Below are 13083 nucleotides of genomic sequence, written 5' to 3' on the forward strand. Positions count from 1 at the left end.
GACGGAGACGAGGGCGGCGACTGGGATGGGGCGGCGACAGGGACGGGGGCGGCGACGGGGGCGGGGGCGGTGACGGCGATGGCATCGATCGATCGGGGCACGCGGGCGGTGCTTCAATGGGGAAACAGAGGAAGAAACAGAGGGAGAATGAAAATTTTGTAAGTGTTGTATATATAGAAGGCACCTTTAGTACCGGTTGGAGCCACCAACCGGTACTAAAGGCCTGTTTTGGCCAGGCCAAGCGGCAGGAACCGCACCCCCTTTAGTACCGGTTGGTGGCTCCAAACGGTACTAAAGGCCCCCCTTTAGTACCGGTTGGTGCCACAAACCGGTACTAAAGGGGGTGCGCTGGCGCAGGTGCGGTGCGCAAGTTTAGTCCCACCTCGCTAGCCGAGGGGCGACCGCACTGGTTTATAAACCCCCGTGCGGTAGCTCTCTCGAGCTCCTCTCCAAAGCAGGCCTACTGGGCCTACATGTTCTGTGCTGCCCTGTTGGCCTACTGGGCCTTTGCGGGCCTGCATCCTGGCCCAACAACAGGTTGGGTTTCTAGTCGTATGCAGGCCGCTCTGGCCTAGTAGGCGGGCTTTTTTTTGCTTTATTTATTTTTGAGTTCTTTTGTGTATCTAGAGTTTCTTTGTGAATATTTTTGCTTTAGGTACAAAAAATTACAAACTTTCTGTTAGTGCCCGTAGTTTTCAAATTTGAATAGTTTAAATTTTGAATTATTTGAAATTAGTGTGAATCACTAGTTTGTGAATAACTTAAATTTAGAAATCAGTAAAGGCATGAAAGAATTTGTTTGCACATAAAATTTCTTCGCGTTTCAAATGCCAAAACACATAATTAACTACCCTAACTATTACAGAGATTCCCTTCTGGGTGTGAAACACAGAAGAAAGTGATGATAGTGAAGCCGATCACATCCCAGATCTTTGGGTGTGAAACTTTTTCTTCGCGTGTGTCCCTTTGCGCTGTAACCATGGAAAATCTTCATCATTTAACGTGATGCTCGGGTTAATATTCATTGTGAATGGAGCAATTTCATCAAACTTTTCATAATCTTCTGACTTGTCTGTCTTGTCATCCACTCCCACGATGTTTCTCTTCCCAGAAAGAACTATGTGCCGCTTTGGCTCATCGTATGATGCATTCATTTCCTTATCTTTTCTTTTTCTTGGCTTGGTAGACATGTCCTTCACATAGAAAACCTGTGCCACATCATTGGCTAGGACAAATGGTTTGTCTGCATACGCAAGATTGTTGAGATCCACTGTTGTCATTCCATACTACGGGTCTTCCGTTACCCCGCCTCGTGTCATATTGACCCATTTGCACCAAAACAAAGGGACCTTCAAACCACGTCGATAGTCAAGTTCCCATATGTCCTGTATATAACAATAATATGTTTCCTTTCCCGTCTTGGTTTCTGCATCAAAGCGGACACCACTGTTTTGGTTGGTGCTCTTCTTATCTTGGGTGATCGTGTAAAATATATTACCATTTATCTCGTACCCTTTGAAAGTCATTATATTCGAAGATGGTAACTGGGACAGCAAGTACAGGTCATCTTCAATAGAGGTGTCATACATGGTACGTGTCTGCAACCAGCTGGCGAAACTCCTGGTTTGTTCACGTGTAATCCAGTCATCAGACCGCTCCGGGTGTTTAGAGCGTAGCAAATTCTTGTGTTCATCCATATACGGAGCCACCAAGGCAGAATTCTGTAGAACTGTGTAGTGTGCTTTAGTGAGAGAATGTCCGTCCATACATATTATTTGTTCCCCTCCTAGCGTGCCTTTTCCATCCAGTCTGCCCTTATGCCGCGATTCAGGAACACCAATCGGCTTAAGGTCAGGAATAAAGTCAATACAAAACTCAATGACCTCCTCATTTTGACGGCCCTTGGAGATGCTTCCTTCTGGCCTAGCACGGTTATGAACATATTTCTTTAAGACTCCCATGAACCTCTCAAAGGGGAACATATTGTGTAGAAATACAGGACCCAAAACGTTAATCTCTTCGCATAGGTGAACTAGGACGTGCGTCATGATGTTGAAGAAGGATGGTGGGAACACCAACTCGAAATTGACAAGACATTGCACCAAATCATTCTCTAACCTTGGTATGATTTCTGGATCGATTACCTTCTGAGAGATTGCATTGAGAAATGCACATAGCTTCACAATGGCTAATCAAACGTTTTCTGGTAGAAGCCCCCTCAATGCAACCGGAAGCAGTTGCGTCATAATCACGTGGCAGTCATGAGACTTTAAGTTCTGGAACTTTTTCTCTGCCATGTTTATTATTCCCTTTATATTCGACAAGAAGCCAGACGGTACCTTAATACTGAGCAGACATTCAAAGAAGATTTCCTTCTCTTCTTTGGTAAGAGCGTAGCTTGCATGACCCTGATGTATGCCGTCTTTTCCGTGCATATGTTGCTGGTCCTCTCGTGCCTCAGGTGTATCTTTTGTCTTCCCATACACGCCCAAGAAGCCAAGCAGGGTCACACAAAGATTCTTCATCACGTGCATCGCGTCGATTGCGGAGCGGACCTCTAGGTCTTTCCAATAGGGCAGGTCCCAAAATATAGATTTCTTCTTCCACATGGGTGCGCGTCCGTCAGCGTCATTCGGAATAGGTTGTCCACCAGGACCCTTTCCAAAGACCACCTTCAAATCCTTGACCATATCATGTACATCAGCACCAGTACGGTGGCGAGGCTTCGTCCGGTGATCCGCCTCACCTTTGAAATGCTTGCCTTTCTTTCTTACGGGATGCCTGCTCGGAAGAAATCGACGATGTCCCAGGTACACATTCTTCTTACAATTAGCCAAATATATACTGTCGGTATCGTCCAAACAGTGCGTGCATGCGCGGTATCCCTTGTTTGTCTGTCCTGAAAGGTTACTGAGAGCAGGCCGATCATTGATGGTCATGAACAGGAACGCCTTTAGGTCAAATTCTTCCCCCATGTGCTCATCCCACGCACGTACACCTGTTCCATTCCACAGTTGTAAGAGTTCTTCAACTAATGGCCTTAGGTACACATCAATGTCGTTGCCGGGTTGCTTAGGGCCTTGGATGAGCACTGGCATCATAATGAACTTCCGCTTCATGCACAACCAAGGAGGAAGGTTATACAAACATAGAGTCACAGGCCAGGTGCTATGGTTGCTGCTCTGCTCCCCAAAAGGATTAATGCCATCTGCGCTTAGACCAAACCATACGCTCCTTGCGTCATCTGCAAACTCCTTCCCGTACTTTCTTTCAATTTTTCTCCACTGCGACCCGTCGGCGGGTACTCTCAACTTTCCATTTTTCTTACGGTCTTCTCTGTGCCATCGCATCGCCTTGGCATGCTCTTTGTTTTGGAACAAACGTTTCAACCGTGGTATTATAGGAGCATACCACATCACCTTGGCAGGAATCTTCTTCCTGGGGCGCTCGCCCTCGACATCACCAGGGTCATCGCGGCTGATCTTATAGCGCAATGCACCACATACCGGGCAAGCGTTCAAATCCTCGTACTCACCGTGGTAGAGGATGCAATCATTAGGGCACGCATGTATCTTCTGCACCTCTAACCCTGGAGGGCAGATAGCCTTCTTTGCTTCGTACGTACTCTTGGGCAATTCGTTGGCCTTTGGAAGCATATCCTTTATCATTACCAGCAACTTTCCAAATCCCTTGTCCGATACACCATTCTCTGCCTTCCATTGCAGCAATTCCAGTGTGGTGCCCAGCTTTTTCTTGTCACCTACGCAATTCGGGTACAACATTTTTTTGTGATCCTCTAACATGCGCTGCAACTTCTTCTTCTCCAAATCACTTGCGCAGTTTCTCTTTGCATCGGCAATGGCCCGACCTAGACCATCAACGGGCTCATCTGATGCCTCTTCTTCAGCTTCTTCCCGCATTGCCGGCTCAGCTTCTTCCCGCATTACCGGCTCAGCTTCTTCCCCCATTATTGTATCATCGTATTCAGGGAACCCATGGCCAGGATAGCTATCGTCGTCCTCTTCTTCTTCATTGTCTTCCATCATAACCCCTCTTTCTCCATGCTTGGTCCAAACATTATAGTGGGGCATGAAACCGGACTTAAACAGGTGGACGTGAATGGTTCTTGACGTAGAGTAATTGTGACCATTCTTACAGCCAGCACATGGACAAGGCATAAAACCATCCACCCGCTTGTTTGCCTCAGTCGCAAGCAGAAAAGTATGCACGCCCTCAACGAACTGGGGAGAGCATCGGTCATCGTACATCCATTGCCGGCTCATCTTCATTACACAACACCGAATAGACCAAATTAATACAAGTTCATACATAAAGTTCATACAACACTTAAATGCAACAAACAAATAACTCTCTAGCTAAAGCATTTAAATGCAACAACAAATGTGATCAAGATCGCAACTAAGATAACAATGGATCCAACAGCATAATGATACCAAGCCTCACTATCGATGGCATATTTTCTAATCTTTCTAATCTTCAAGCGCATTTTCTCCATCTTGATCTTGTGATCATCGACGACATCGGCAACATGCAACTCCAATTCCATCTTCTCCCCCTCAATTCTTTTCAATTTTTCTTTCAAGTACTCGTTTTCTCTTTCAACTAAATTTAACCTCTCGACAATAGGGTCGGTTGGAATTTTCGGTTCACATACCTCCTAGAAAAAATTTCTATGTCAACTTGATGGGCATAATTTGTCATAAACACGAAATGCAACTAGTTTTAAAAGAGAATATATATACCACATCCGAATCATAACAAGGACGAGGGCCGACGGCGACGGATATCAAAACCATGGCACTATATGTATAACAAACAACGTACGGGTAAGATAATTATACGAGTAACTATATATCCAAATCACACAAACATCAATTTTTATATAAAATTTCATGAACAAGAGGCTCACCACAAGGTGGTGCCGGCGACGGGACGGTGCGGGCGATCGACGGTGGTTACGACGGAGATTTAGAAGGCACTAAGTAAACCACACCTACATATGCAAACTAAGTGTTATTTTTGACCTCAAATTGCATATAAATCAAATACTAGCACATATATATATCCTCCCAAATTACTAAACTCACAAATTAATCACTATATAAAGCATTGCAAGAGCTAATCTAGCAAAATGAGATGAAAGGACAAAGTTGCTAACCTTTGTGATCATTTGAATGGATGGGGGCCTTCAAATCTTGACAAATTTTAGGCAAAATGTGTGATGAGCTCGAGAGGAAGAGGGAAAGAACAGAGAGAGGAGAGGGGAAAGGGGAAGAACAGAGCGAGCTCGGGTGGACGAAGGGTTTATGTAGGACGACCTTTAGTATCGGTTCGTGCCAAGAACCGGTACTAAAGGGGCTGGAGGGGCCCCAGTCTGACAACATCCTGCCACCACTCTCATTAGTACCGGTTCGTGGCACGAACCGGTGCTAAAGGTTCGCCATGAACCGGTACTAATGAAAGCATCCCGGCTAGCCGTTGGAACCGGCACTAATGTATACATTAGTGCCGGCTCAAATACAAACCGGCACTAATGTGCTTCACGTTTGACCCTTTTTCTACTAGTGAGGACGCCTTCGTCCAAGTCGACCAAGACACGCTCTTCGACCTCATCCACGCGGCCGAGTGCCTCGACATTGAGGGGCTGATGGACCTGACGTGCGAGACGGTGGCGGACCAGATGAGGGGCAAGACCATCGAGGAGATCCGCAAAAAGTTCCACGTCATCAACGACTACACCGCACGGGAGGAAGAGGACGTCCGCAAGGAGAACGCCTGGGCGTTCGAGTAGTGATCCGTCTTGCGTACTATAGACTAGTTCAAAGATGTTCATTAGATGACTACTGTGTTTTCCCCTTGTGTTCGCCAATGTTAGTGTAATCGGATTTACTACTAATCTCAATACTAAGAGTCGTCTTTTGCCGCTAAATATGCACACTCTTATACCCACAATGACACTTAATTTTTTAGTAAGTTTTACTCGGCGACAAACCCCATTGTGGCAAAAAGAAATTACAGACTATTGTTGGCTAATTCAAGGTCACCCTTGATATACTCTTCTTATGTTTAGACCAGTTCAGTCTATCTTTTTATTTGGAAAGAGCTGATTGGCATGTTCCGCCATACATAAGTATGTACTTCCTTTTTGGCCTCACCAATCCTCGATCGAAGGGATGAACGGGTTCTTGAGGTCTTTTTCATTGAGGTCAATATCACATGAAACCTTTAGCACTTCCATTCATGACCACCGAAGATTTGTGCTTCCTTGGTAAAGGTTAGGATAGAGGACTTACCATGATGCCTTTCTGCCTCATACAACTTAACCGAATACCGAGGAAATTGAGGATAATTCTCTATTAGTTGAATTCCTCACAGAGGTTGTACTCCCTAATATATTTTCATACTAGAGGTTGCAAAGTAGCTAATATATCAGGACAACACAGAGACTCCGCTACGTCACCTGACGTAGGAATGTTGTTTGTGTCACTTGCACATTGGGAACTAAAGGCGACCAGATGATTCTGGAAGCCAGATGGCAATGGAATAAACAGTGTTGTTAAATCTTTATTGTGGTATTAGGAGAGTGGTTTAACAGAATGCAAGCGCATATGACAATGAAGTAAAAAATGTCTTTTATTGTGAGAAAGACAAAATAATACATCGTCAATTTTTGTCTTATTTTTTTGCCACTTGTATGACTACGATTCATGTTGCTTTTAATCCACAGCCATCCACGAACATTATGAATATGTTCTACAAGTGGTTAGGTGGGATCCAACCTAGACTTAAGGCTCAAATTCGAGTGGGATATGAGCATTATGTTGGGCAATATGAAATTGTTGTAATTATTTTATTTTTATCAGGATTGGAGTTTCCTTTTCTTTTGGAGATTATCTTTTTTTTTGCGGAAATCTTTTGGAGATTATCTACAAGGCTATCCACTGAATCTGTATGTGGCCACTTCAACGTGAGGATCTTCGAAGTCTTTGGCTTGTAACCATTTGGAGATGGTATCATAGGCTTTGTTCAATCAATATAGATGGGGGGGTCTAGCAATAGCATTACTGATGCTTGAGTGCGTCATGTAAGCTTTGCTGCCTTTGTTTTTGCCTTGTGCCCGGATTGTATAACTTTATGTAGGATTTATTTCTTCAAAATAAATGATGAATGTTTTCTTCAATCGATGTAGAGTTCAGACGATTACCCTTTTAAAAAAGAAAAGGCATAACCATGATGTGGGCACATCTAAGTTGTACCCTAAATTTATCAGCTCATTGGTCTTGGTTAACATGTTATTTGAATTTGTATTCATTAAGTTGATCTTTAACATGGGGAAGCAATGATTTGCTTCAAGAATTACATTAACTAACATTCACGCTAATCAGCAATCTATCAAGAGTGTCAATCAGGAAGGCAGGATAAGCCCAACGACGGATATCTCGGTGCCATGGCCGAGGATGGGGAAATCTCGGCCTTAGGTCAACGACGCTGTCCTCGATCCATCTGCGGGTGAATCATGCATCCTCCATGGACCGCATTCCCGACACAAGGCGGTTGAGTGTCGCCTCATCCACAGAGATGCGAGGAGCGACACCACCATGGTGCTGGTCAAGGGAGGAGCGACACCACCATTGTTCTGTAAGGGGCTATTTTTTGATCAAACTGTTTAATGATATGGTTAGATTTATCTTAATTACTTCTTTTGTAGTTGCAGATGCTTGCATGGAGAGTATAACCATAAGTAGGTATTTGTTCAAGTTATGAAAGTATCTTAGCTCCAGCCCATCCACACAATACTTACCAAAAGCAATTAATGGTAACTTAATGAATTGTGGTGAAAGTAACTTGAGGAGATTCCCTGTGTGTCCTCGAGAGCATTTTAGTCATTCTAAGAAACACCTCTGGATTGTCCTTAGCATACATAAGGATGGGGCCACTTGTTGCACCTATTTACTTTTGTTACTTGCTACGTTGTTATGAATTACATTGCTATCAAACTATCTATCAAAACTATCTTTACAACACTCGCAGTGAAACCTTGCTGAAAACCATTTGTCAATTCTTCTGCTCCTCGTTGGGTTTGACACACTTATTGAAAGGAATACAATTGATCCTCCATACTTGTTGGTCATCATCTTGCTTGTAGGTGGAGGCAGCATACTCGGGGCTGCTTGTCTGCATGCTCCATGCCAGCTCCGCGCTCAACCCCTAGACTTAGGATGACAACCCGATTGTCACCTCCCTGAGTCAAAACACTATCGACCTCACGACCGCGACATGTGTGGTCGAGGCCCCAGAAGTATTGAAGGGCCACAACAAGCTCCGCATGTAGCCCAAGGAAACTGCATCTCAGCATGTGGTTATCTCCGGAATAGGGTCTATTAAAAGCGCGAAAAGCCCTAAGCTCGGGTCCGTGAAAGGTGCGGCCAAAGCCTAAGCATGAATTACCCCAGACATGTCTGAGATCACCCGCGTGCGCCCTACCTGGAGCTGTGAAGTCGGAGGCGATCACCTTGCCACATTAATCCACCAGCAATCTGGATCTACTTGAGCTATCGGGTGTTGCGATCACTGTACTGGGTAACATGATAATCGCCGAACTAGAGGACACTCGGTAAGAACAGACCTCTACGACCGACAACTAACATTGCCCACCAACTTGAAAAGGAGCTCCTCATCCGCTTGACATGCCCCTTCAGAAGGGGCACAACTCGCTCGTCCACGGTCGCCATTGCCAGCTCCCTTAGCAGAAGATCATCCATGTTTGGGAGAACCTCGAGACCATGTGCCCTGAATCTTTATCATTAGGACCTTGACCCAGTCTCGGTAACAAAGTTGGGGGTTGCACTAAGTACAACTACACAAAAGGGAGACGAGCAGTCAAGGCCAACCTCTACAAGACCCCCCACTCGGTTCAGTCAACCAAGCGAGGGCTCGAGGGTTACTCTCGTGGACATGGGAAAGGAGGTAGGCAAAACAAAGAGGGCACATGCAAAAACTAGGCCTTTTAGCTCCCAAGTGCAGATAATAATAGGTTCTGACCTAAGCTGCTTGGGCACATCCGAGCAAAAGGTGATCATTGTACCCCTTGCGGGGTCGAGGATTGAACCCCTAACAATAGGGACCTTAGGCACAATGACTCAGGACAAGATGTGAGGGTGTTCCTAAGGGACACTATCTAAAGGCGACTTAGTCGGCTTGGCAGACACCACTTAGGATTCCGAAGAAATCCATGGTATGCCCACTCGGGCCACTAGCCATATCCCGCGTAGGGAACAACTAGATATCATTGAATCTGTATACATCTATGTAACGCCCTCGATGCGGCTATATCTCCCACGTGTCGAAGCACGACTTAGAGGCATAACCGCATTGAAAGCAATGTTGCAAGTGAGGTAATCTTCACATAACCCATGTAATACATAAAGGGAAAGAGATACATAGTTGGCTTACAATCGCCACTTCACACAATTACATGAATAAAGCATTACACCAACCAGATACAATCAAGGTCCGACTATGGAACCAAAATAAAAGAAGACTACCCCAAATGCTACACAGATCCCCGATCGACCCCCAACTGGGCTCCACTACTGATCAACTAGAACGAAACAACACAAAGGACAAGATCTTCAACGAGCTCCTCCTTGAACTTGGTTGCGCCACCTGCACGGTTTCATCGGCACCTGCAAACTGGTTTTGGAAGTATCTGTGAGTAACTGGGACTCAACAATCTCACACCCTCGCGATCAAGACTATTTAAGCTTAATAGGTAAGGCAAGGTATGATGTGGAGCTGCAGCAAGCGACTAGCATATATGGTGGCTAACCTATTCGCAAAAGATAGCGAGAAGAGAAAGCAAGGCACGGACGAAGAACTATGATCAAGAAGTGATCCTAGAACAACCTACGTCAAGAATTACTCCAACACCGTGTTCACTTCCCGGACTCCGCCGAGAAGAGACCATCACGGTTACACACGCGGTTGATTCATTTTAATTAAGTTAAGTTTCATGTTATCTACAACCGGACATTAACAAATTCCCATCTGCCCCTAACCGCGGGCACGGCTTTCGAAAGTTCAAATCCCTGCAGGGGAGTCCCAACTTAGCCCATCACAAGCTCTCACGATCAACGAAGGATATTCCTTCTCCCGAGACATTCCGATCAGACTCGGCATCCCGATTACAAGACATCCTCGACAATGGTAAAACAAGTCCGGCAACACCGCCCGAATGTGCCGAGAAATCCCGATAGGAGCTGCACATATCTCATTCTCAGGGCAGACTCAGATTAGACATCCTACGAGTAAAACCAACCCTCAAGTTGCCCCGAGGTGGCCCCGCGGTCTACTCGGTCGGACCAACACTCAGAGGAGCACTGGCCCAGGGGGGGTTTAAATAAAGATGACCCTTGGGCTCCGGAAACCCAAGGGAAAAAGAGGCTAGGTGGCAAATGGTAAAACCAAGGTTGGGCATTGCTGGAGGAGTTTTATTCAATGCGAACTGTCAAGGGGTTCCCATTATAACCCAACCGCGTAAGGAACGCAAAATCCGGGAACATAACACTGATATGATGGAAACTAGGGCGGCAAGAATGGAACAAAACACCAGGCATAAGGTCGAGCCTTCCACCCTTTACCAAGTATATAGATGCATTAATTAAATAAGAGATATTATAATATCCCAACAAGTAAGCATGTTCCAACAAGGAACAACATCTCCATGTTCCAACAAGGAACAAACTTCATCTTCACCTGCAACTAACAACGCTATAAGAGGGGCTGAGCAAAGCGGTAACATAGCCAAACAACGGTTTGCTAGGACAAAGTGGGTTAGAGGCATGGTTTAATGATATGAGAGGCATGATAAGCAAGTGGTAGGTATCGTAGTATAGGCATAGCAAAAGAGCGAGCATCTAGCAAGCAAAGATAGAAGTGATTTCGAGGGTATGGTCATCTTGCCTGAAATCCTGCAAGGAAGAAGAACGAGTCCATGAAGAAGACAAACAGACGTAGTCGAACGGGTCCTCACAATCACAATGTTACCGGAACCAACCCGAAGAAGCAACACCGGGAAGAAGCACACAACATAGTAAACAACCAACACATGAACATGGTATGATATGCGGGATGCGGGATGCGGTACATATGCATGATTTGGAAAGGAATGATTGAACCTGGACTCAACTTTGAAATCCAAGAGTGCCACTGGAAAGGTGAGGTGATTTCGGTTGAAATCGATATAAAGATCACCGGAATCGGATGCACGGTTTCGAAATGGCAAGCAAAACAAATATGGCACCGGTCTGCGATAATCAGCAAGTAACCAACTAAATACATCAAGATAAATATGCTACAGCACTCAAACATAACAACAAAATACATGGTAGGGATCCACTCATGATGCTTTACAAACGATGAACACTGAGCTACGGCTAATTCATCCATTAACAGGTTCAAACAAGCATGGCAAAAGTGCAAATGATAACAGGTTTCAGACTTAGTGAAATTAACACAAGTCTGGAATTTATCATCTGGAACCACACTTTAGAGCATGAAAGCTACAAGCTACAGGAACTTAACATGGCAAAGAAAGGCATGAAATGAAGCTACTCAAAGCACTTAACAAAAGTCCCTTAGTGACCTTGAGCCAAAAGGGATCAGAAAATACAATTGCAAGCATATGAACATGGCAAAAAAACATAAACAGATTTCAGACTTAGTGAAAAACTGGAGCATGCAAATCAGTTAGCGAGTAGGCATGTTTACGAGCTCGATACACTCACTACAGATCATGGAATGACAAACTAAACATACACCCATGAGGAAGACATGGCATAGAAGCTAGATATGGCAAGAACAACAACATAGCATGCACAGATCAATAGAAACATCCTCGGCAAAATCGCTAAACATGTCAACAATCTGCCTGGATTCACGATATAGCAAAAGTAGAGCTCGATTGACTCAAGCTAGGGTCCTCCATAAATGCAAACAAAGACATGGATGGATAGATCACCACAATATTAACAAAACATCCTTATTGGTCATCCTCAAAAGAGGCACGGATCACTAGGAAACAACATGAACATATGGCATAAAGACAAAACAGGACAAGGACTTAGTGAAATTCTAAGTCCCTGAAATCAGCATTACCGATTACGCTACTTTGCAAGCTTGTACTAGTCACCACAAATATCACAAAAATACATGGCAAGCACCTATATAAAGATGGCATGGCATATAACAAAACACATGTAGAGCTCAGGGTCATAGCATGCACACATTAAACATGCAAAAAATGACAAAATGTTATTTGCTGAAACAGATATGCCAAATTCCTCACATAGCCCTCTTCCAACAGCATTTCGGGCACCAAGATGAGCTCAAATGAAAATGATGCAATGAGATGAAATGATGTACTCGTCGAGACGAACATTTTGATATGCTACATGCGCGAATCGGAGCTATGATGAGGGAGTTATGATGTGATGAATATGCTCAAAAATATTACAGGGAAAAGGACTTAGACGAAAAATTACCCTCTCAGAATCAGATCTAGGGTTGACTTGCACGTGGTTCGAGGTTCGCCGGACTGTGTCACCGGAAATACGCAACGGCGGCCGGAGTTCACCGGGTTTTGACGCCAGAGTAGGGGAGGGCGACGGAGGAGGCCAGAGAGGAGGAAGGAGACACCAGGGAGGCCGGTTCCGGCCGGATCCGGCGCCGGCAGAGGCAAGGCGCGGCGGGGCGGCGGAAGGCGACCAGCGGAGGTCGTCTTCGGCGAAGGCGCGGATCGGGGCGGAGCTCGCCGGCAGGGGCGGCGCGCTGGATCAGGAGGAGCTCCTCTCCTCCCGGATCGGGGCGAAGGCGGCGCCGGCAGGGAGGAGTGGAGGCGCGGATTGGCGGTTGGCGGCGGAGATCTCGCCGGCGGGAGGCGGTGGCGCAGGCGAGGCGAGGCGGCGGAGCGGCGGGCGTCGTACGGTGGTAGGCGGCGGTGGCCGGCGCGTCTCCGGCGGCCGGAAGCGGAGAAGATGGCGGCGGCGCGCACGGGGTCCTCCG

General features: G+C 45.8%; 1 protein-coding gene across 1 annotated transcript in view; it reads left to right on the forward strand.

Annotated features, from left to right (window-relative positions):
* LOC123101574 (SKP1-like protein 1A) overlaps positions 1-5812 on the forward strand; it is a 21471-nt gene extending 15659 nt beyond the window's left edge. Inside the window, exon 2 of the mRNA XM_044522959.1 lies at positions 5591-5812. Within this exon, the coding sequence (XP_044378894.1) occupies positions 5591-5812 (222 nt within the window). The remainder of the gene's footprint in view (positions 1-5590) is intronic.
* Positions 5813-13083: the final 7271 nt, after the last annotated feature.

The sequence above is a fragment of the Triticum aestivum genome, chromosome 5A (genome assembly GCF_018294505.1).
Source record: "Triticum aestivum cultivar Chinese Spring chromosome 5A, IWGSC CS RefSeq v2.1, whole genome shotgun sequence".
NCBI classification, from domain to species: domain Eukaryota; kingdom Viridiplantae; phylum Streptophyta; class Magnoliopsida; order Poales; family Poaceae; genus Triticum; species Triticum aestivum.